This window comes from Pristiophorus japonicus, chromosome 3, assembly GCF_044704955.1.
Source record: "Pristiophorus japonicus isolate sPriJap1 chromosome 3, sPriJap1.hap1, whole genome shotgun sequence".
NCBI classification, from domain to species: Eukaryota; Metazoa; Chordata; class Chondrichthyes; family Pristiophoridae; genus Pristiophorus; species Pristiophorus japonicus.
In genome coordinates, this window is record NC_091979.1 from 150,958,951 (window position 1) to 150,984,821 (window position 25,871).

The 25,871-nt window shown below is 46.0% G+C and overlaps 1 protein-coding gene across 4 annotated transcripts in view; it reads right to left on the bottom strand.

Moving 5' to 3' along the window:
* dnah7 (dynein, axonemal, heavy chain 7) overlaps positions 1–25,871 on the bottom strand; it is a 1,084,136-nt gene that overhangs the window by 930,503 nt on the left and 127,762 nt on the right. For 3 of the 4 annotated variants that reach the window (XM_070875892.1, XM_070875893.1, XM_070875895.1), the window contains 4 exons: positions 25,208–25,333; positions 16,913–17,032; positions 16,474–16,657; positions 13,166–13,345 (listed from right to left, as the gene is read on the bottom strand). In XM_070875892.1, coding sequence (XP_070731993.1) covers positions 13,166–13,345; positions 16,474–16,657; positions 16,913–17,032; positions 25,208–25,333 — 610 coding nt within the window. The remainder of the gene's footprint in view (positions 1–13,165; positions 13,346–16,473; positions 16,658–16,912; positions 17,033–25,207; positions 25,334–25,871) is intronic. The other variant, XM_070875894.1, reaches the window with a different exon arrangement.

Genomic DNA, 25,871 nt, shown 5'->3' on the forward strand with positions numbered 1-25,871 from the left:
GGACCCCTTATTGTCCCTAGTCAAAAACTGTGTGCTTCATGGGAGCTGGTCCAGTGTCCCAGTGGAAATGCAGGAAGAGATAAAGCCATTCCAGCGGCGCAAAGATGAAACGTCTATACAGGCAGACTGCCTTCTGTGGGGCAATCGAGTAGTGGTTCCCAAGAAGGGCAGAGACACCTTCATCAGTGACCTCCACAGTACCCACCCAGGCATCGTAATGATGAAAGCAATAGCTAGATCCCACGTGTGGTGACCCAGTATCGATGCAGACTTAAGAGTCCTGCATTCACAGATGTAATACATGCTCGCAGTTAAGCAATGTACCCAAGGAGGCACTGCTAAATTTATGGTTTTGGCTCTCCAAACCGTGGTCTAGGGTACACGTCGACTATGCTGGCCCGTTCTTGGGTAAAATGTTCCTTGTGGTTGTAGATGCGTACTCCAAGTGGATCGAATGTGAGATAATGTCGGCTAGCATGTCCGCTGCCACTACTGAAAGCCCGCGGGCCATGTTTGCCACACACAGCCTACCCGATGTCCTGGTGAGCGACAACGGGCCATGTTTTACCAGTGACGAGTTCAAAGAATTCATGACCCGCAACGGGATCAAACATGTCACATCTGCCCCGTTTAAACAAACGTCCAATGGTCAGGCAGAGAGAGCAGTGCAAACCATCTAGCAGGGCTTGAAGAGGGTAACGGAAGGCTCACTGCAGACAAGCCTATCCCGAGTCCTGCTTAGCTACCGCATGAGACCCCACTCGCTCACTGGGATCCCACCTGCTGAACTGGTCATGAAAAGAGCACTTAAGACAAGGCTCTCGTTAGTCCACCCTGATCTACATGAACAGGTAGAGAGCAGGCAGCTTCAACAAAGTATATACCATGATAGCGCAAATGTGTCATGCGAGATTGAAATCAATGATCCTGTATTTGTATTGAATTATGGACAAGGTCCCAAGTGGCTTCCCGGCACTGTCGTGGCCAAAGAGGGGAGCAGGGTGTTTCGGGTCAAACTTTCAATTGGACTCATTCACCGGAAACACTTGGACCAAATCAAACTCAGATTCATGGACTATCTTGAGCAACCCACCTTGGACCCTACCTTATTTGACCCCCCAACATGCTCACCAGTGGCAACCGGCACCACGGTTGACCAAGAACCCATCAACCACAGCAGCCCAGCAGGACCCACCACATCAGGCAGCCCAGCAAGGCCAGCTGCACAGCAGTCCAGCGAGAGCCCAACAATTGATTCAACAAATATTAGCTTTCACACCGAGTCGATCAACCAGGGCAAGAAGGGCCCCAGATCGACTCACATTGTAAATAGTTACACTTTTGAATTTGGGGAGGGGGCGGTTGTTGTTATATATGTAAACTTGTATATATTCTTTATAGCTACCAGAGGGCTCATCCCCAAAAGTCCCAAGGGATCCCATAATCCCCACAAGTATTTAAGGAGGCCTCACAGGTTGAAGACCTGCAAAAAAAGACTAAGGTCACACTTTACTTTCAGCTCAGTGTTCAGTCTGACTCTTTCACCATACATAACCACCATGCTGGCTATTGTACACTTGATTCTGTAAATGAGACACAAGACACCATTGGCAAAGGACAAACAAACATTTTATTTTCGAACTGTAGCAAGACTGTACAGTACTGCTTTTATACTCCATCCCCTTTGCAATAAAGGCCAAGATTCCATTGGCCTTCGTGATCACTTGCTGTACCTGCATACTAACCTTTTGTGTTTCATGCACAAGTATCCCCAGGTCCCGCTGTACTGCAGCACTTTGCAATATTTCTTCATTAAAATAATAACTTGCTCTTTGATTTTTTTTTTCTGCCAAAGTGCAAACTCACACTTTCCAACATTATACTCCATCTGCCAAATTTTTCCCACTCACTTCGTCTGTCTATGTCCTTTTGCAGATATTTTGTGTCCTCCTCACACATTGCTTTTCCTCCCATCTTTGTATCGTCAGCAAACTTGGCTACGTTACACTCAGTCCCTTCTTCCAAGTCGTTAATATAGACTGTAAATAGTTGGGGTCCCAGCACTGATCCCTGCGGCACCCCACTAGTTACTGGTTGCCAACCAGAGAATGAACCATTTATCCCGACTCTCTGTTAGTTAGCCAATCCTCTATCCATGCTAATATATTACCCACAGCCCCATGAACTTTTATCTTGTGCAGTAACCTTTTATGTGGCACCTTGTCAAATGCCTTCTAGAAGTCCAAATACACCACATCTACTGGTTCCCCTTTATCCACCCTGTTTGTTCCATCCTCAAAGAATTCCAGCAAATTTGTCAAACATGACTTCCCCTTCATAAGTCCATGCTGACTCTGCCTGACTGAAATTATGTTTTTCCAAATGTCCAACATTTTCCCAACCACAGTTGTTAGGATAACTGGTCTATAGATCCCTGCTTTTTGTCTGGCTCCTTTTTTAAATAGGGACATTACATTTTCAGTTTTCCAATCTGCTGGGAAATTACAACCAGTGCATCCACTATCCCTGCTGCTACTTCTCTTAAGACCCTCAGATGCAGGCCATCAGGTCTAGAGGATTTACCTGCCTTTAGTCCCATTATCTTACTGAGTACCACCTCCTTAGTGATTGTGATTGTATTAAGTTCCTCCCCCCATTTATAGCCCCTTGACTATCCACTGCTTCATGCAGCAACACCATTGAAGAGGAGTGCATTGTTATCACACAACATTACAGATATTCCTGGCAATGAAGTGTTGCCAGCCCTTAAACATAGAAACATAGAAAATAGGTGCAGGAGTCGGCCATTCGGCTCTTCGAGCCTGCACCACCATTCAATAAGATCATGGCTGATCATTCACCTCAGTACCCCTTTCCTGCTTTCTCTCCATACCCCTCGATCCCTTTAGCCATAAGGGCCATATCTAACTCCCTCTTGAATATATCTAATGAACTGGCATCAACAACTCTCTGCGGTCGGGAATTCCACAGGTTCACCACTCTCTGGGTGAAGAAGTTTCTCCTCATCTCAGTCCTAAATGGCCTACCCCTTATCCTTACACTGTGTCCCCTGGTTCTGGACTTCCCCAACATCTTCCTGCATCAGGAACAGTCTTAATGGGTCTTTGCAAGACATTCACCGTGCCCCCCCACCCCCCGCCCTTCCCTTCAACGCTCTTCCATGCCTGCTGCTCCTCCTCAATGAGTCCTCAGGGCGTACAGCAAGGCTGCTAGAGGGCTGCTGAGTTGCGGGGGGCAAGACAATGTAGATGGCATCTGAGGACGCCCTGGACCAGTTTTTGGTGTAGAAGGCCCGGCTTTGAACTGGTGCGCCTCATCATCAGCGTGACCAGTCACAGGTGGCTGAGGTGTCAACCGTGTATGGTGCAAGGTTGGCGAATGAGTGGTGGGATCTGGAATGCTGTCATCTTGAGGAATGACAGCACCTGCCATTTCCGTGGAGCCACTGACTCTCCAACGGGGCTGGGCCTTAGCAACCGGAGCACGATGTCTCCCCACAACTTGCTGGCCTGCTTTGGCACCGTCACTTCCCCGTTGGGCAGTGGGGAACACAGAGAATATGGAAGCAGACATGGACTGCATCACTTGACCAAGCTGAAGCAAAGCTTGTGCCTGTGATGCACCCAAGTCTGCGGTGTGATCAATGGCGCATGCCACATACTCTGGAACTCCACTGTCGCTGCTGGAGGCCACCAGCCTCTGTGTGTGGGCAATGATGGCCTCGCTGGACTCACGACTCGCAACGACAATCTGCAACGCTGCCTCTGCAACAGTCGCAGTTAGCTTGTCAATGCTCGCTGGGAGCCGTCCCAATGCATCCACAAGCTCACGGTGCATAACTGTGGTTTCCCTGGACATTTTCACCAGATCCAGTTCCACATCTGCCTGTCTTTGAGCACAGCAACTTTACCAACTCCCCCTCCGGAGAGTCGCCTATGAAATTACATCCCAGCAGTGCATTGCTGTATGCCACTGGGACCAGGAGCCTCTGACTACTTAAACCCCGAGAAGTCAGCGTCGTCCCCAGATGAACTTAGTCCCGATTGGGCAACTGCTGGGCTGTGATGCTCCGCCAGAACAATCTCCTCCCCTCCCTCGTCGTCTCCACCATGGCTTGACGTGGAGGCCTCTCTCTCGAGGGATGCTGTGACTCTGGAAGTAGAAAACAACAGAGGCGTGGTTAGCAGCAGGGAAGTGGGTAGGATGACATGACGAAAGTGGCATTGCACATGTTCATTTGAAGGGCCGCCGCAACTCCATATCTCTCAAAGCAGTATCTTGAGTTCCGCCATCCATTTACATACTCTCGCTACACAAAGGGAGTTCAACATTCCCTTGGCAACTGCTCAAGCTGGGACTCCGATGAGGGACGAGACCCTTTCCTCCACATCCATCAAAGGGATTGGTTGAGGCAAACCCCCACCTGTCCGCATCTGCTCCCTTCAATAATGGGAGTGTTTGGACCTCAAAGAGAAAAATAGGAAGGGTTCAGACAGGGTTTCTCTGCTGTTGTGGCACATATACCGTCCAGAGTACAATAGGTGATATTGTGTGAATGTTATTGTTGCTTCCGTTCAATCTGTTTGGATGTTGCATGTGCTTTGTCAGTATTTGTTTGCAGGTTTGAGGTATCTAACATGGGAGCTGTAAGTGATCTTTCAGAAAGGCATAGTAGCAGTTGGAGTGTATTGCGAGGGACAATGTAAATGTTAGAGTTAATGTGCATGAATCATTAAAAGCCAATGGGTGCTGAAGTAAGCCATCAATCTTTATTATGCATTGTGAAAGCCACCCCAGAGTGTTGAGAGGGACCAGATGCATGACAAACTTTACATAGTGTGTGAGATTAATGTTAGAAGTCTTGGAGGCATACATAGATGCAAATGGTACTCACCCTGACCATGCTCGTAAGGTCGTTGAACTTTTTTCGACACGGTGTGCCAGTCCCAGGCACAGTGTCTGCAGCAGACTCCTCCTGCACTATCTCCCTCCATATTCACTTAAACACAGGAGGAGGGAGTTATGATGTTCAGAATAACTCCACAAGACTGTATGCTGTAAGCTCAAACTGGTGTGACCTTAGTCTCTTTAATCAAACTCCAGAATGCAGAAGCAGCATGGCAGACAACTGTTTATACTTGCTTGCACGAGATGTGCAGGTGACCCTTGAGTCTCCAACAGGTGTGTCCCCTGGTGGCAAGTCTTACACTATTATAAAGTTTACATATATAACATCAATCCCGCCCCAAAGTCTTAGATACAAGTTATTTACAAGTTGAGGCGATCAGGGACTCTTTGTTTCCGGGTTGATCGCCTGAGTTGAAGTCCTGGCATGGGTGAGCTGGTCAGATCAGTGCTGCACTGTAGCGCGGCTGGTCTGATCGGACTGTCGGGCTTGGTGGGTTCATCCTCGTGATTGACAGCGAGGTCGATTGCTGGTTGGGTGTGTGTTGGTGGATCAATGATGGTAATGTCCTCTTCAAACTGTTCTTGGTTGTCAGTGAATTGCAGCTTGGTCAGATCCAAATGCTTTCTGCACGCTTGTCCATTCAGAAGTTTGATAACAAACACTCTATTCCCCTCCTTGGCCAGCAACCCATGTGGAACCATGACCGTAATTAAGAACAAATACAGGGTCATTAACCTCAATGTCACGAGATACAGCCGCGCGATCGTGGTACATGTTAAGCCGGTGACACCTGGTTTCTACATGATCATTGAGATCCGGTTGGACTAAGGAGAGCCTGGTTTTGAGTGCTCTCTTCATTAACAATTCTGCAGATCTGACATGTTTGATACCATCGCCAGCCATGAACTCATTGAATTCCGAGCTGGTGAAACATGGTCCATTGTCACTAACAAGGACGTTGGGCAAATCATGGGTGGCGAACATGGCCCGGAGGCTTTCAATGGTGGCAGTGGACGTACTTGATGACATTATTACATATTCAATCAATTTAGAGTAAGCGTCCACTGTTATTAGAAATATCTTTCCTAGAAAGGGGCCAGTGATATCTATGTGGAACCTGGACCACGGTTTGGAGGCCCATGACCACAGACTCAGTGGGGCCTCCCAAGGTGCATTGCTCAACTGTGAGCAAGTGTTACATTAGTGTACGCAAGATTCCAATTCCGAGTCAATGCCGTGCCACCAAATGTGCGACCTGGCGATAGCCTTCATCATGACTATGCCTGGGTGGGTACTGCGTAGGTCGCGTATAAACATTTCCGTGTCTTTTTTTGGCAAGATCACGTGATTCCCCGATAGGAGACAATCCGATTGGATGGACATTTCATCCTTGCATCGGTAAAATGGCTTAATTTCGTCTTGCATTTCCCCGGGAACAGCCGACCAGCTCCCATTAAGGACGCAGTTTTTTACTAGTGATAACACAGGGTCCAGGCTAGTCCAGGTCCTGATCTGGCGAGCCGTGACGGGTGACCCCTCGCTCTCAAAAACATCCATTACAAGAAGCAAGTCTGCAGGTTGCGCCATTTCCACCCCGGTGGTGGGCAATGGTAGCCGACTGAGGGCATCGGCACAGTTCTCAGTTCCTGGTCTGTGGTGGATTACATAATCATACGCAGATAATGTTAGTGCCCATCTTTGGATGCAGGACAAAGCATTGGTGTTAATGCCTTTGCTTTCTGAAAACAGCGAAATGAGCGGTTTGGGGTCGGTTTTGAGCTCGAACCGGAGTCTAAATAGATATTGGTGCATTTTCTTAACCCCGTATACGCATGCTAATGCTTCTTTCTCAACCATACTGTAGGCTCTTTCAGCCTCAGATAAACTTCTGGATGCATATGCAACTTAGCTCTGAAACCTCCCAGCAGTAATTCCAAGATAGATAGCACTATGGAACTGTAGTGCACAGTGCCACCTGTGATGGAGCTTTTAAATTGGGCCCAATGGTGACCGCACCCTACCTGCTGCGGCCTTTTACAGCTGCCACTGCCCCCTGACGTTCCTGTCCCGCCACCAGGCGCTGAACACAGCCACTACAGCTGAATATCCTGGTCACTGTTGCTGCCCACCCTCTGCTTTAAAAAGCGTAAGAAACAAAATTACCTATGCAGATTTATGAGCTTTTAATACTTTACAGTTTCCACACAAATATGCCCATAATAAAAGAATTTAAACAAACTAACACTCCTACAACGCTGTGCAATAAAAATGCAATTTGGCTCAGTCAATCATTGTACATCAGTGGCCCTGATAACATAACATCGCACAAAGCAGCATATTTTCAGCCTCACTGTGACGAACACTGCAGGAAATCTACTCGCATATATTATTAAAAAGAGACAACAAACTATTGTGTTTTGGTATACGCATTTACAGAAACGACAAACAAGAAAAGACCTATTGATCCAACCACAGCCTGTCCCACACAGTTCTGATGCCTTATGCATCACAATACATACACTGCCCATCCACCAAGTAATCTCCTGGGAGTGGTGAAAAAACAGATTAAAAACGCAGGGTGTCATGTATTCAACTATCATTGTAACCCATGTATAAGCTGACCTAAATTGTACACCTTGAGAACATTGACCACAAGAGGGTGAACTTGTGGGAGACACTCCTACCCTGGACTTTCAGGTATAAAAGGGGAAGCTCCACCCACCTTCATCACTTGAGGTCGGTAATAAAGGTAACTGGTCACAGAGTGACCTTCTCTCAAGTATGGGCCTCGTGTGCATTTATACTGTATAGTAAGAACATATCATTGGCGACAAGGATGGGATTTAAACCACGCGAGCATGGCCACTAGCAGCACAGAAGAGAGGTACTGTGTTGGTGATGATTGGGACGACTTTATTGAGAGACTACAGCGAAGTTTTGTCACTAAGGAATGGTTGGGACAGGACTCGGCCGATAAATGCAGGGCTCATCTCCTGATGGTTTGTGGATCCAGAACATACTCCCTGATGAAGGACCTTCTAGCGCTAGAGAAGCTGGCGGACAAGATGTTCGAAGAGCTCAGTAAGTTGATCGGGGAACACCTTAAACCGACGAGCAGCATGCACATGGCGAGACACCGGTTTTACACGCACCGGCGGCGAGAAGGACAAAGCGTCCCAGACTTCGTGGCAGATCTCCGACGACTGGCGAGCCTATGTAAGTTCCCAGATGCATGCAGAGCGGAGATGCTGCGAGACTTTTTTATTGAGAGCATCGGGCACGCTGGGGTTTTCAGGAAACTGATTGAGACCAAAGACTTGACCTTGGAAGTGGCGGCTCTGATAGCCCAACCATTTATCTCAGGGGAGGAAGAGACCAGAATGGTGTATGACAAAAATCTTGGTTCAAATGCGACAAACGACCAGGGAGTCAACATTGTTAACATGGCACACAGTTCTCTAGGCAGACAAGGGCAATCGGACATGCCCCAGCATGTAGTCGAACCCAGAGGGGGAATTCAACAGAGACAATGGCTAGCTGAACGGCAATTCATGCCATCGCAATGGACAATGCGGCCAGTAATGGGGCCATTAACACCTGTTAATGGTGCGCTTAAGGACAGTTACAGAGACAGTCAGAGACGATCGACTGGTAATGGACCTTTTGTTTCCAACAACGGGGCCTCCAGCTCATGCTGGAGGTGTGGAGGCAAACACCCAGCCAGAGCTTGCAGGTATTAGCAATATACCTACAGCACTGCAACGTCAGCGGTCATTGGCGCGTATGTGCAGGAAGCCTGCAGCCAGGTTGATGTACGAGGAGGACGTGCCCGATGTGAGCCCTACAAGGCCAAATGAATACTGGGGCAAATCGCTGGAAGCTGAAGTTCAGCGAGTTCATGTGGAGCACATATACAGTTCATATACCAGGACGCCACCGAAAATGCTGAAAGTGCTCCTCAATGGCATCCCAGTATTAATGAAGCTCGGCACGGGGGCCAGCCAGTCCCTGATGAGTATCAAACAGTTCAAAACATTGTGGGTGTTCAAGGCCAGGAGGCCAAAATTATTAGAACATAAGGACATAAGAACATAAGAATTAGGAACAGGAGTAGGCCATCTAGCCCCTCGAGCCTGCTCCGCCATTCAATAAGATCATGGCTGATCTGGCCGTGGATTCAGCTCCACTTACCCGCCCTCTCCCCATAACCCTTAATTCCCTTATTGGTTAAAATAAGAACATAAGAACATAAGTGAGGAGGGTAGCAGATTGCTGATTGACGCATAGCTACGGACACATACAAAGGAGATCATTCCGGTGCTAGGCTGCGCCATGGTAGTCGTGACCCATAAAGATTCGGAGAACAGGTTGCCACTCTGGATTGTCCCGGGGGACAGTCCCGCACTACTGGGGAGGAGTTGGCTTGCTGTCATGAACTGGAAATGGGGCGATGTCAATGCAATTTCTTCTGTGGAGCGAGTATCATGCTCACAGGTCCTGGACAAATTTGACTCATTATTTCAACCCGGCATCGGCACTTTCATGGGGGCCAAGGTAATGATTCACATAAACCCGGACGTCAGGCCATTACACCACAAGGCCAGAGCAGTGCCGTACATGATGCAGGAAAAGATAGAATGCAAATTGGACCGCCTGCTGAGGGAAGGCATCATCTTACCAGTCAAATTCAGTGACTGGGCGAGCCCAATCGTGCCGGTGCTCAAGGCGGATGAGTCGGTCAGGATATGTGGCGATTACAAGGCTACCATCAATCGGGTGTCACTCCAAGAACAGTACCCGCTACCGAGAGTGGAGGACCTCTTTGCGACACTATCCGGTGGCAATCTTTTTTCAAAATTATACCTGACCTCACCTTACATGACCCAGGAGCTGGCGAGTGAGTCGAAGAAGCTGACCACCATCACGACACACAAGGGGTTGTTTGAGTATAACAGATCTCCGTTCGGGATTCGTTCGGCTGCCGCGATCTTTCAGCGAAACATGGAAAGCCTCCTCAAGTCGATTCCAAGGACGGTGGTTTTTCAAGACGACATCCTCATCACGGGTCGCGATATTGAAGAACACCTCCACAACCTGGAGGAGGTGCTACGCAGACTGGACCGGGTAGGGCTGTGACTGAAAAAGGCGAAGTGCGTCTTCTTCGCTCCAGAGGTAGAATTCCTGGGAAGGAGGGTAGCAGCAGACGGGATCAGACCAACTGTATCCAAAACAGAAGTGATCCAGAGAGCACCCAGACCCCGTAACACGACGGAGCTGCGTTCATTCCTGGGGCTCCTGAACTATTTTGGTAACTTTCTTCCCAAATTGAGCACGCTGTTAGAGCCGCTACACATGCTCCTACGCAAAGGTCGCGATTGGGTCTGGGGGGACAGCCAGGAAAGGGCTTTTGATAGAGCACGCAATTTATTATGCTCCAACAAACTGCTAACGTTATGTGACTCATGTAAGAAACTTGTTTTAACGTGCGATGCGTCGTCCTATGGGGTCGGCTGTGTGTTGCGGCATGTGAATGCCAATGATCAGTTACAGCCTCCAGAAGTCTGTCCCAGGCAGCAAGGGGCTACGGGATGGTAGAAAAGGAAGCGTTAGCATGTGTATATGCAGTAAAAAAAAGGCACCAGAACCTGTTTGGCAGGAAATTTGACAACAAGGCCATAAATGCGAATGCATCGGCCCGCATAAAGAGGTGGGCACTCACGTTAGCCGCCTAAAACTACACAATTCGGCACAGACCGGGCACTGAAAACTGCGCCGATGCACTCAGCAGGCTCCCACTAGCCACCACTGAGGGGGAAACTGAGCATGATGCTGAGATGGTCATGGCTGTTGAAGCTTTCAAAAGCGAAGACTCACCTGTGACAGCCTGTCAGATTATAAAGTCTGGACAAATAAAGACCCGCTACTGTCTTTAGTTAAGAAATGTGTCCTGAATAGGGACTGGGCAGCCACGTACGGGGCATTCCCTGAGGAATTTAAACCATTACATAGGCGCAAGGATGAACTCTCGATTCAGGCCGATTGCCTATTGTGGGGAAACCGTGTAGTCATACCCCAGATGGGCAGAGAGGTGTTTATCAGAGAACTTCACAATGAGCATCCGGGCATTGTCATGATGAAGGCAATTGCCAGGTCACACGTTTGGCGGCCAGGGATAGATGCAGACCTGGAACTTTGTGTTCGCAGGTGCAACACGTGTGCTCAGCTGGGCAACGCACCCAGGGAAGCCCCCCTTAGCCCCTGGTCCTGGCCCGCCAAGCCATGTGGACTACGCAGGTCCTTTCATGGGGAAAATGTTTTTGGTTGTAGTAGACGCCTACTCCAAATGGATTGAGTGTGCCATTTTAAATTCAAGCACATCCTCTACCACGGTAGAAAGTCTACGGACAATGTTCGCCGTCCATGGTCTACCGGATGTCTTGGTCAGCGACAATGGCCCGTGCTTCACAAGCACTGAATTCCAGGACTTCATGGCAGGCAATGGAATCAACCATGTCAGAACGGCACCGTTCAAGCCGGACTCAAACGGCTAGGTGGAACGAACAGTGCAGATAATCAAACAGAGGATGCTCAGAATCCAAGGGGGTTCCCTACAAAGCCACTTATCCCACCTCCTGTTGGTCAGTAGATCCCGACCACACTCGCTCAATGGGGTTCCACCCGCAGAGCTGCTAATGAAAAGGACGCTCAAAACCAGGTTATCCCTTTTACACCTGACTATGAAAGAAATTGTTGAGAGCAGGCGTCAGTCACAATGTGACTACCATGACAGGAATGCGAGGGCGTGATGTATTGATATCAATGACTCTGTTTTTGTCCTTAATTACGCTGCAGGGCCCAAATGGCTTGCAGGCACTGTGATTGCCAAAGAGGGGAATAGGGTTTTGGTAGTTAAACTTACCAATGGACAAATCTGCCGCAAATACGTGGATCAAACTAAAAGGAGGTTCATCAACCCCATAGAAGAAGCAGAAGAAGAACACGGCGTAGAGTTTACTCCACCACAGGTGACTGAACATTGGAACCAAGTGGAGGAGAGCCCAGTCACTGTGGGCAGTCCGGACAGGCCTGAGGCACCGCAAACAGCAGACACTCAGGCCAGCGCCCAACAACCGGAGCCCCAACTCAGACGCACTACAAGGGAGCGTAAACCACCAGAGAGACTTAACCTGTGATCCCAATAAGACTTTGGGGGGGGGGGGAAGTGATGTCATGTATTCAACTATCATTGTAACCCATGTATAAGCTGACCTAAGTTGTACACCTTGAGAACATTGACCACAAGGGGGTGAACTTGTGAGAGACACTCCTAACCTGGACTTTCAGGTATAAAAGGGGAAGCTCCACCCACCTTCATCACTTGAGGTCTTGGTAATAAAGGTAACTGGTCACAGAGTGACCTTCTCTCAAGTATGGGCCTCGTTTGCATTTATACTGTATAGTAAGGACATATCAGGGAGGAATGGAAAATTCCTCTCCAACCTCCTTAAGGCAATAGAAACTAGCCCAGGAGATCACATTAGCCCTAATTTACTTTACAGGATACCGACCTCCTGTGGGTGATCTCCATCCCTGCCAGAAACAGGCTCAGCTCTTGATTGAAGGAATATAGCAACTCAGCATTCACCGCATGACCCGGCAACCTGTTCTACAGGTCCTCTATTTGCCAGGAAAAGAAAAACTACCATCATGTAACCTAGTTCTGCCATTACATAACTTGTAAGCGATTCCCCTGGTCCTCCCTAACTTATTCAGTTTAAATGATTAGTCTACATAAACACAATCTAGTCCCTACATTATTTAATAAACATCAATCAAATTGACCCTAAATCTATTCTTTTCTAAAGTAGAGATATCCAGCTCATGGAACCAATCTGGGGAACTAAGATGTTTTAAACTGGGAAACAATCTTGTGACCAAAATTAGTATGAATTAAGATAAATTTACAGACTCTGATTTTTTGACTATGGCAGTGAACAAACACTCCACTTTTAAAATATTTTAAAAATCACAGCAATTTAATGTACAGATTGTTTCCCAACTCTTGACAGCAGATTCACAATTTGCAACACAACATCAGAAAGGTTCAATGGGATTATTTGTAAATTCTCAATTATTCAGATGATCAGCCTGTGAAGAAATGAAGATCATTTTTTAAATTCTGGAAAAAAAAATTATTTCCTGTCATTCCAAAATAATTGTGAAAACATCACTTACCCATTCAGTGTACAGCTTTGTCTCAACTCTTGGCACTAGATTTGCAGTTTTCAGCATGACATCATAAGCACTCAACAATATTAGTTCAAAATCCTTGAACTCTGGTTCAAATTGGATATTGGTTACAGTTAGGATCAGACGTAAAATGAAACCTGGGTGTTCATAAACACGTATGGATTCCTAGACGGAAAATTCCAGACATATACAATTAAAATAAAAAACCTCTCTCAATGCGTTTCACTTCTATTTCTTACGTATTTAATTGTGGTTAATAAAAGCTGAATGGAATGCATAAAATGTAGATTTTCTTTATGGACATAATAGAGCAGAGTTTGCGGTCGGTATGACAGTACGATGTCATACCGCCTTTGAAATGGACAGCAAGTTTGGGGTTTCCATATACGCTTGATCCGACAAGAGGCTACTCTACAAGATCAAAGTCTCTGGTATTAATGGTAATATATTGAGCTGGATTGAGAACTGGCTGGCAGGATGTAGGCAAGAAGTAATTATAGATGGATTTGGATCTGTTTGGAGACCAGTCACCAGTGATGTCCCACAGGGATCGGTGTTGGGGTCTTTACTATTTTTATTAATGATCTGGATGTAGATGTTGGGGACATGATCTACAAATTCACATGTGATATCACGATCTGTGCAAGTATTAGGACTGTAGATGACAATTGTCTGCTTCAGGCAAATCTTAATCTGTTGGGAGACAGGGCTCATGACTGGAAAATGATGCAGAACTTAGATAAATGCAGTGCAAATGCTCAACATTCATACACCCTTCAAGAAAAAGCATTAAAGAAAATGGAGATAGAAAGAGATTTGGGCATTCCAGTGCATACATCCTTAAAGTTACATGAGCATTGCCGTGAAACGATAGCTAGAGCAAATAGGGTGTTGTGGTGTATCCATAGGACAATTGAGTACAAGACAAGGCATACTATTTTGTCCTTGTACAAGACCATAGTCAGGCCACACTTAGAATACTGTGTCCAGTTTTGGTCTCCTCACATGGCGGCTGATATTGAGGCTTTAGAGAGGGTGCAGAAGAGGGCCGCTAGACTCATACCCAATCTAAAGCACCTAAGTTATTAAGTTAGGCTAAAAGAGTTGGGACTCTACACTTCAGAGAAACAGACTTTGAAGTGAGCTGATTGAGGTTTATAAGATAATGAAGGGAATAGATTATGTTACAGTTGACAGTTTGTTTCAAATAAATAGGTTAGGGAGGACCAGGGGTCACAAATCTAAGTTGCTTAAGGCTAGATCTAGGTTAGATGTCAGGAGCTGGTTCACTTCCCAGAGAATAGTGGACCTCTGGAAGAGTCTTGTGTGGTGGATGCTGATTCACTGAATTCCTTCAAGCAAGAGCTGGACCTATTTCTGGCTGGGGCAGAGATCACCTCTTACAGAAGGTAGATACTGCAGGGAATTCAGGACCAGAGTGATCTGGACTCGATCGCACAGTGTCAGAAAATAATTTCCCAAGTTTGGGGTTTTTTAATCTATTTTTTTGCCTCTCCCAGGAAATCACATGGTTTTAGATGGGATGGATTTTCATGTTATGAGGAGGAATATAAAATAGACTAAAATTCAGCAACTACTGTATTATGTTTGTTTATATAATACAGGTAAAATAAACCAGTTAGTTGGAGCCCAAAAAGGGGAGAGTGTGGTGGTAACAGAAAAGCTGCTCCTTTGCCAGATTTTACAATTCCCTGCTAAGTGTGCTACCAACCAAGCTACCTGGGTAAACTTTTCTGGTATCTGTAGCCGATTCAAAATGGGGGTGGAGCCTTTATATCAAAGTTCGGTGCAACCATTCCCACGCTATGGACATGGGTGCAACCATGACACAAAGCAGGTACACACAAAATTTTCAATGTTGCAAGATTGGAGCTATGGTGCTTTTTAACACTACATGTTAGAAAATGGTGAAACAATTCCTGAAATTACTAAATATGGGCTCAATTTTCCCCCAAAGCTTTTTTTTTGGCGTACTTGAAGAGTTACACCCATTTTTTGTGGGCCCAAGTACGCCAAAAAAAATGTTCTAAGTTTCCCCATTGGATTTCTTCATTTTGGCGTGGCCTAACCTGTCCTTTAGTTTTGGGGATGGAGCCTTGATCTGCCCCAAAAAGATCGAGTTGCCTTAGTAACCAGGGACACAATGCGAGCTGAGGCTACAAAATGAAACATACAGCCAGATCGCAACACATTAAAACATAGTGCATCAACTTAAAAACACATTACAATATATTGCGGCAACTTACCTCCAATTATTAAAGCCGGTCCCGTTCCGCTGCCCGACCCTGGCCCCGAGTGCCTTGCCAGTCCGCTCCCCCGCCCCTATCCCTGGCCGAAGGGCTTGCCAGTCCACTCCCCCGCCCCTAGCCCTGGCCGAAGGACTTGCCGGTCCGCTCCCCCACCCGACTCTGGCCCCCGAGTGCCTTGCCGGTCCGCTCCCCCGCCCCTATCCCAGGCCGAGTGGCCTCGCAGTCCACTCCCCCACCCCAGCCCAGGCCGAATGGCCTCCTCCCTCCTGGTCCCCGCACCTAACTACACCCGAAAGGCTCCCCCTCCCATTCTCCCCCCCACCCCCCCACCACCACCGTCCCTCACTCTCCCCCCTCTTTCTTACCTTTCCTGTTGCTGCTGTCCAGGCATCTGCTGCACTTACCTGCGCCGATTTCCTTACCTGCGCCGATTTCTTTAACTCTCCAGAAGGTTTTTCTGCAGAGACCACATATGCTGGCCTAAGCAGAACTGGAGAAACTCTCAGCTGGCTAAACTTGCCTAACTGGCCAGAATTGGCGCAGGTGGCAGGTTACGCCCCCTTTGGCTGAAAAAAAATTACCTAAACAAATCGTAACTAACTGAGTTACGCTGGTGCAAATTGATTGGGGAAACTGTTTTTTTAAACTTAGGCCAAAAAAAGAAGCCTGCTCAAAAAAAACAGCGCAAATCACGGGGAAAATTGAGCCCATGAGTTACGGCTACTTTTTGTTGTTTAAACTGTGATAGCAATCAAAAAGTTCAGCATATGAGTCATGCACAGGTGTGACTTATACACTAGATTTATCTGGTAATAGCTCGAAAAGTCTAAACTCAAATTTTCCCCTCCAAAATCATCAAAGACCAACAGATTAAATATATAACTATCTAGGACACAAATTTGAATAATTAAACTATGAAAAAGATGAAATAAAACTATCATAGGGTTTCTATAATCTGCATAATTTTAAGTATTGACTATGAAATGTAGTTAGCAGCGTTTTGCACGTTGCTGATAAACATACCGGTCGTTGTACAATCAGGTCAGTATAGTCCTGAATGGATTTTAGGGTTAAACTTTGCAGCTGTGAAGTCATCAGAGTCGCAGCACAATTAAAGAAAGATATTAGTTTGGCACTGTTGGTATGGCTGGGAACCTGTTTCCGTTTATTTCCCAAGTAATAAATATTTTGGACTTCAGGAAGCCATCTAAAACACATTACACAAAACCATTGGTTAAAAACAGGGTCTGAAAGCTTATTTGCTACTTATAATGAATGCTTTAGTAATTTGAATGTTTCCTTTATTTGAAGGTGACACATCTTCTTTTAAACATAACTTTCAGAAAAATCTTTGTTTAGCAGATTATATACTATAAAGAAATGATCAAAAATCAATCTATAACTGAAAAAACAAGTACACCGAAGTAGCACAATTTGACTTTTTTTTTTAAGATGGTAATACTTTTTAAGGAGTTGCTCTTTCGCAGATTCAATTTGCCTCATAACCAAAATCTGGAATGTAGTTAGCTCCATCGAATCTATACGATTCCGAAATTCATCAACATCAATGAACCGTAATTGCCTGCAAAAAAATTATTTTTCATTTCACTACATTTCTAAAGACAAAGTAAACATCCTAAAAATTCAAAACAAATATATAATTTCTTACAATTAAACTGCAAGGCGTGGTTTAGTTTCAAATTGTCACACAAGCAAGAGAAAAAGTCATTATAGTTGCATATATATATTTTTTTTTAACCTGTGAATTCATTTTTTGGACGAAATTCAGGCACTCCAGAAACCTGCCGCACCTACGATTTCTTACCTGTTTTTACCGCCGCATGGGAAGAGGACGCCTCCTGATCAATATTCAGGACTTTGTCAGCTTTTTTCAACAAGACTGGAGGGTGGAAGTGCGACGGTAAGTCTTGGTGGGGGCGGAAGTTGGGGTGGGACCGATTCTCCGCCGCATTGCGCGTGTGTGTCACCATATCTCTCCCCTCATTTAAAGGGGAGAGAATCGGCGATTCTATAGGTTCGGCCATTGGACCATCAGGGAGGGTTTCGGCCTGGCCAGCAGCCTGGCACCCAAGAGGGGATGCCAGGCTGCCTGTTGCTGGCCCGGCCGAACCTGGGTAATAATTGGCCGGCCGATTGGGAAGTCAGCTGACAAAAATAAAAACATGGCGTCCGCGGCAGTGCACCCTCCCCTTGAAGAGCCGCCGCGCTGCTGTGTCGCACACACATAGAACAAGGTGCATCAACAGAAAAAGCTGTCATGGGCACCACGCGGCGGAGCAAAGATTTTTGCAGGTAAATCTGGGGCGGAGTGTGCTGGAGGTATGGGAGATCGGCAGTGCATGCTTTCGGCAGTAGCGGGGTGGAAGTGGGGACAGGCCAAAGAATCCCCAAGATGAATTTGGGTCATGGCGGCCAATCCACTGCAACGATTCCGCCGCATGGCCGCCACAAAACAGCGGTAACGGGCCTTATCAGGACCCTGAATTTCAGCCCCTTTGTGTCTTAACTTTTTTTTTTAAGTGCAGGACACACAGGAAGATGGTAAGGAAATTGCTCCAGGTAGGTAACAACATGTAGCAATACCGGGGTGGGGTGCTATATAACGTCATGCATCAGGTGGGGAGAAAATTGCATAGTGACAGGCAGCTGCAATATGGCACATGCTTTTTTTCACTCTGTGGTGAGTGCCATTTTGTACAGAAAAATTCTGAGTCAGTCCTATTCCTCACACACTTAAATGGAGGGACCAAAAATAAACATGAGCCCAACCCTCTAAACCAGGTACATGCCCATGTGAGACAAAGGTAAGAACCCCTAGCTGGGTTAAAACACACAACTGATGTAAATAGTCCTCACATAGTATCAAAACCAATGTCTTATAAGCAACTGAGTGAAACAAAATATAAAGAGAGGATTCTGAACTATGTAGCTTGAGGGACCAAGCCTCCATTGTGACATCCAGTTACTGTCTAGAATTAATATGATTGATTTCTTTGTTTACCCGGTGACAGGAATAAATAGATATTTGTTGTTAAAATACTTTATTATGCTCTTATCCAGTTTACTGTGAGCAATTAATATTTTGAAAGACAGAAAAACAGCCAGTGCTTAAATGGCTAAATGATAAAAAAATGACCATTCACTATTAAATTAATTACCTGTCTTTATCACATTAATGCTGAGTAAAAGTATTAACAGTACTCATTAATATAAGATATATCACAATGAAACACGGATTTCTATTTCACTTCAGAATCACTATTTAATTTATTTGCAACCTTATTCCTCATGCGTTACAGCACAGTGAAATACATATATCATAATTATACCGTGAATGCCTGAATATTTTCCACTTCTACAACATAAAAGGCCCAAGTTTTCACACGATAAAAAACGGGCGCCCCTCCGAGCTGGGCGCCTGTTTTTCGCACCGAAAACGGCGCCCGAAAAAAAACGCGCGATTCTGAAGCGCCCTGCAGCTCCATGTCTGCTTGGCGCGGCGCCCAGGGGGGCGGAGCCTACACTCGCGCCGATTTTGTAAGTGGGAGGGGGCAGGTACCATTTAAATTAGTTTTTTTCCTGCCGGCAACGCTGCGCGTGCGCATTGGAGCGTTCGCGCACGCGCAGTGTGAAGGAAACATTGGCACTCGGCCATTTTTGTAGTTCTTTGTAGCTGTTTAATTTTTGAACATTTTTTAATAAAAGCACATTGCCATCAGCACATCAGCACTGAGGCTTCTTGCAGCAGGGAGAAGGCTGCAGGAAGCCTCAGAAAGTTGAGGCAGCCGTTTCCCTCCTCCTCCCCCCCCCCCGCCGCGGGAACGAACGGCTTCCCCCCCCCCCCCCCCCCCGCCCCCCCCACCCGCGGGAACGAACGGCTTCCTCCCCCCCCCCCCGCGGGAACGAACGGCTTCCTCCCCCCCCCCCCCGCGGGAACGAACGGCTTCCTCCTCCCCCCCCCCTGCGGGAACGAACAGCTTCCTCCCCCCCCCCCCGCGGGAACGAACAGCTTCCTCCCCCCCCCCCCGCGGGAACGAACGGCTTCCTCCTCCCCTCCCCCCCCCCGCGGGAACGAACGGCTTCCTCCTCCCCCCCCCCCGCGGGAACGAACGGCTTCCTCCTCCCCTCCCCCCCCCCGCGGGAACGAACGGCTTCCTCCTCCCCCCCCCCCGCGGGAACGAACGGCTTCCTCCCCCCCCCCCCCGCGGGAACGAACGGCTTCCTCCTCCCCCCCCCCCGCGGGAACGAACGGCTTCCTCCTCCCCTCCCCCCCCCCGCGGGAACGAACGGCTTCCTCCTCCCCTCCCCCCCCCGCGGGAATGAACGGCTTCCTCCCCCCCCCCCCCGCGGGAACGAACGGCTTCCTCCTCCCCCCCCCCCGCGGGAACGAACGGCTTCCTCCTCCCCTCCCCCCCCCCGCAGGAACGAACGGCTTCCTCCTCCCCCCCCCCCCCCGCGGGAATGAACGGCTGCCTCCTTCCCCCCCCCCCCCCCCGCAGCATTCTCCCTGGCTGAAGCACTTTCACACAGGTAGGAAGATGGTTTATTTAAACTTTTCTTTGCTTATAAATTTTTATTTAGGTTGGATTTATTTGTATAATATTTGTATAAGTATAAATAAGGATTTGTTATAGAATTTAATGACTTCCCTTCCCCCCCCCCAATCCCCCCCCACCTTATTCTGGACGCCTAATTTGTAACCTGCGCCTGATTTTTTAATGTGTAGACAAGGTTTTTTCAGTTCTACAAAAATCTTCACTTGCTCCATTCTAAGTTAGTTTGGAGTACGTTTTCACTGTGGAAACTTTGAAATCAGGCGTCAGTGGCCAGACACGCCCCCTTTTGAAGAAAACATTCTGTTCCAAAGTAGAACTGTTCTACCTGACTAGAACTGCAGAAACAAAAATGTGGAGAATTGCGATTTCTAAGATAGTCCGTTCTCCACCAGTTGCTCCTAAAAATCAGGCGCAAATCATGTGGAAACTTGGGCCCAATATAAGGCCAGGTCAAATTTGCAGAGGCTTTTTCATATCAAACTGATCATTTCTTTTCTCATATTATTTTGATATTGTACTTTTTTAAATTTTCTACTGCTAAGGTTAAAATCAAACTGAACCTTTTTTGAATTCAAACTGAACAACAGTGTATTTATTTTATATTCAATTACCCAAGATTGGAAATTATTATGAGCAATGTTATCGTATGAACACTTAGCACACAACATTAAATTCTCCTCTTCGTTATTGGCCCTGAATTTGCGGTCAGGGGAATAGCTAAGGAGTACACTGTCGACATCCGTAGGAAATTAACACTTACCTGGTGCGAACCCCGCTTCAAGAATTTGCGTTGTTTCGCTGCGGAGTTAGTGACCCAGAGATCCCAGGAGCGCACCATTGTGTGTAAGCGTACCTGGGATCACGTGAGGCTGTGCGCCTTTCACTTCCTGACTCTTACCCAATCAGCAAACAGAGGAGATTGCTATTGTTTGTGGCTTTAGATATTCCCAGTATTTTTTGTAGCATTAACTTGTAAAGACCCACTATAAAGAGGATGTTATTGGTATTTAAATATATAACTTACACGAAATAAAAGCAAAACAAATATATCTCTGTACTTGCAAGGCAGGTAATCAAATATCAAAAGCATTGAATTTTTCTATTCTGTTAAAACTGGAAACTTTGAAATAATTGCTAAAATAAAGCTATGTGAACAGCGATAGATTTATATATAATTTTATATCTCGATGAATATTTCAAATAACATACATCGTTGGTGTAATGGAAAAGGTGTCCGTTTTTTTTAAAAAATCGATAAAAGGCAAAAGGAATGATAAGCGAACTTGCCGAGGGTAAGGTCATTCAGAGTCAGCATTGCGTCTTATTGCTTATTGTAGTGGGCTTTTTTGTTAATTTAATTTCAAGATAACCCATTCCTATAGGCCCTGAATTTGTGGCCCCTATGGGCGCATACGAGATGCGCACATGCCAGTAGGGGCCCCGCAAGTTCAGGGTCTAGGCATGCGAAGCACATGCGCCTAAATCCAGAACTTGCGATCTGTCAAGAATCCTCGACAGATCGCACGCATCCGGCTATTTGCCCAACTTCTTCCCAGCGAATGCCCTTGAAATTCTTTCGATTGATAAAAGCAGGCGTACGGCCTGTTTTTTTTAATCAGTGCAAGACTTTTAAAGGACAGAAAAAAACACTTAAAAAAAATAATTTAAACATTTAAAATTCTGTTAAGTAAGGTAAGTTTATTTTTAAACCCTTTAAAATATGTAAATTTATTTTTCAAAAAATTTAATTTTTGTTTTAAATAATTAATTAAATTCCACTTTGATGAATTTTAAATATGTTTTTAATTTTAAGTGTTTGTGTGTTTTGGGGGGTATTCCCATTCATACTTATAGTGATTCCGTACAAACATATGAATGGGAATACCCCTACTTGGATTGGCTGGGCCGGCCTACATGATCCCAGGGACGCGTGCGAAGCGCTTAAGTCCCTTGAATACGTGGACCTCTACGCAGGCCTTCACGTAGAGGCCCAGGACCACAAGTCTCCGAACCTCCCAGACCTCATAGAAATTGTTCAGGTCGGAAGCCTCCGACTGCAATTTCTAGAGAGCCATAGTTTTCTCATTTCCCCTCCCGTTACACAGTGTATACTATGCCTGTGTGCACCAACCATAAAAAATTCCAGCGTAATTAATGCATAGTAGGTGGGTAATTAGCCCAACTTTTTACCAGCACATTGATTTCAATGGATAGGTGAAACCTGCAGCGAAGCCAATGCAAAGTCAGAACTTGACAGATCGCATGTCCGGGATTTAGCGCATGCGGCAATTTCAAATGCGGAATGACGGCGTACTTTGAGTGTACGTTGTCATACCGACCACAAATTCAGGGCCAATGTAATAAAGATATTAACCACTTCAGTTTAAATGGGTTAACAGCTCTGTTAAACATTCATATAATAGAATCATCATATCATCATAGGCAGTCCCACGAAATGAGGATAAGAACATAAGAGCATAAGAACATAAGAAATAGGAGCAGGAGAAGGCCATACGGCCCCCCGAGCCTGCTCCGCCATTGAATACGATCATGGCTGATCTGATCATGGACTCAGGTCCACTTCCCTGCCCGTTCTCCATAACCCCTTATTCCTTTATCGTCCATTTCTGTCTTAAATTTATTCAATGTCCCATCTTCCACAGCTCTCTGAGGCAGCGAATTCCACAGATCCACAACCCTCTGAGAGAAGTAATTTATCCTCATCTCAGTTTTAAATGGGTGGCCCCTTATTCTAAGATCATGCCCTCTAGTTCTAGTCTCCCCCATCAGTGGATACATCCTCTCTGCATCCACCTTGTCAAGCCCCCTCATAATCTTATACGTTTCGATAAGATCAACTCTCATTCTTCTGAATTCCAATGAGTAGAGGCCCAACCTACTCAACCTTTCCTCATATGTCAACCCCCTCATCTCTGGAATCAACCTTGTGAACGTTCTCTGAACTGCCTCCAAAGCAAGTATATCCTTTTGTAAATATAGAAACTAAAACTGCACACAGTATTCCAAGTGTGGCCTCACCAATATCCTGTACAACTGTAGCAAGACTTCCCTGCTTTTATACTCCAACCCTTTTGCAATAAAGGCCAAGATTCCATTGGCCTTCCTGATCATTTGCTGTACCTGCATACTAACCTTTTGTGTTTCATGCACAAGTACCCACAGGTCCCGCTGTACTGCAGCACTTTGCAATCTTTCTCCATTTAAATGATAACTTGCTCTTTGATTTTTTTTCTGGCAAAGTGCATGAACTCACACTTTCCAACATTATACTCCATCTACCAAATTTTTGCCAACTCACTTAACCTGTCTATGTCCTTTTGCAGATTTTGTGTGTCCTTTTCACACATTGCTTTTCCTCCCACCTTTGTATCATCGGCAAACTTGGCTACATTACACTCAGTCCCTTCCTCCAAGTCATTAATATAGATTGTAAATAGTTGGGATCCCAGCACTGATCACTGCGGCACCCCACCGGTTACTGATTGCCAACCAGGGAATAAACCATTTATCTCGACTCTCTGTTTTCTGTTAGTTAGCCAATCATCTATCCATGCTAATATATTAACCCCAACCCAGTGATCTTTTATCTTGTGCAGTAACCTTTTATGTGGCACCTTGTCAAATGCCTTCTGGAAGTCCAAATACACTACATCCACTGGTTCCTCTGTATCCACCCTGTTCGTTACATCCTCAAAGAATTCTAGCAAATTTGTCAAACATGACTTTCCCTTCATAAATCCATGCTGACTCTGCCTGACCGAATTTTGCTTTTCCAAATGTCCTGCTACTGCTTCTTTAATAATTGACTCCAATATCTTCCCAACCACAGATGTTAGGCTAACTGGTCTATAGTTTCCTGCTTTTTGTCTGCCTCCTTTTTAAATAGGGGCGTTACATTTGCAGTTTTCCAATCTGCTGGGACCTCCCCAGAATCCAGGGAATTTTTGGTAAATTACAACCAATGCATCCACTATCCCTGCCTCTACTTCTCTCAAGACCCTAGGATGCAAGCCATCAGGTCCAGGGGATTTATCGGCCTTTAGTCCCATTATCTTACTGAGTACCATCTCCTTAGTGATTGTGATTGTGTTAAGTTCCTCCCCCGCTATAGCCCCTTGACTATCCACAATTGGGATATTGTTAGAGTCCTTTACCATAAAGACTGATACAAAATATTTGTTCAGAGTTTCTGCCATCTCCATGTTTCCCATTACTAATTCCCAGGTCTCGTCCTCCAAGGGATCAACATTTACTCTAGCCACTAGTTTCCTTTTTATATACCTATAGACTTGCTCCCAAGCCGCAAAGGGATGAGTTCACAGGTGTTTCAATGAAGGACCTAATATTCCAGATCCCAAACTACATTTTGAAGGATGGAAGATGCCAGTGCATGGATTTTTTTAGCGTGTGGTGGCCGCTGCACTCCAGCCACCACACGGGCTTGGCAGAGCTAGGTTTTGGTCCAGTGGCAAGGATTAACCAAGATGACTGGAGACCAGCTCTGCTGCACGGATCTAGTGCGCACACATATCGCAGTGTGGGCTGGCCCGTGCTGCCCTGGGCCCTCGCCTCTTCTGGGCCCCAAACTCTCACCTCTCCTGGGCCCCGATCACATCCCTCTACGAACTCTTGCCACTCCTTCGCCCCTCCTGCTGTACCTGCCCGCACTGCAGTCAGCCATCGCCCTCCTGCAACAGCACGCACTGCTTCCTGCAGTGATATGCCGGCGCACGCTGCTCCCTCCAATGGCCCCGGCCTGCTGATGGTCTTGCTGGCCAGGACTGCGCCGATTTCCAGGCTGGGCCGCCGCAAGTTGCTCCCTCTAATGGCCCCGGCCTGCTGATGGCTGAGGGAGCAGCATGCCGTGGCCCGGCCCAGAAACTGGCACGATCCTGGCCTGCAAGACCATCATATAATAGAAGAAAGAGTGGATGAATGCTGGGATTTTTCCCCAACGTTCAGATTTGCTAATTAAGATACAGCAAGACTCAACAAGTGTAAACAGGGAATTTGTATGAGGTGTATCCACTACTTAGAAGTGCTAGCAGGTAAGTCACCTGCTTTCTTTTTCATAATTGTTTTTCTCATCTACCAACTTTTCTGACTTCAGTTGGACATAGAATTACAGTCAATGTATACATCTTAATATAAGAACTTACTTAAAAGAACATTGCCAGAGATCTAGGACAGCCAACATGGTGGGATTCACTGAATTTAGGTTTGCCTTTATTAAGTTACGTGCCAACAAAAATGACTTGTTCCATGGCTTTGGTACTATTTCCAACCTTAAAAACACGAAGAAACATAGGTTATGCAACAGCTTGTCCAGTGTTAAGTCATTAAGGTAGAAATTTATAGATTGCAGACATGAAAAAAAGTTGAGAAATTTCTGTAGTCAAGTTGAATTTCATAGGTAAGATTTCCTAGCATCAAAGCATTCACAAACATCATTATTTTATCAACATAGGATTCTATTGTGATTTCCAGGTAGGTACTGATCATCATAAAGTTGATTGTCCTTTCAAACTTCAATAAAATTCCAAATCAACTTGAAATCTCTTCTACTAAGGTTCTGCTGTAAAGTTGCATGTTTACCTGATATATCAGTGAAACAACATTTATGGGAACAGAACTGCACAGGAACTTATATTTATATAGCACCTTTGATGCATTAAACATCCCACAGTACTACAAACAAGCAGAAATTGATACTAAACAGTAACCAGAAATTCATTCAGGAGTGATCAAAAGAATGGCTAAATAGGTAGGTTTTCAAGAATCTTTTGAAGAAAGCAAGGTGAAGAAGTTTAAGGAAAAAGTTAT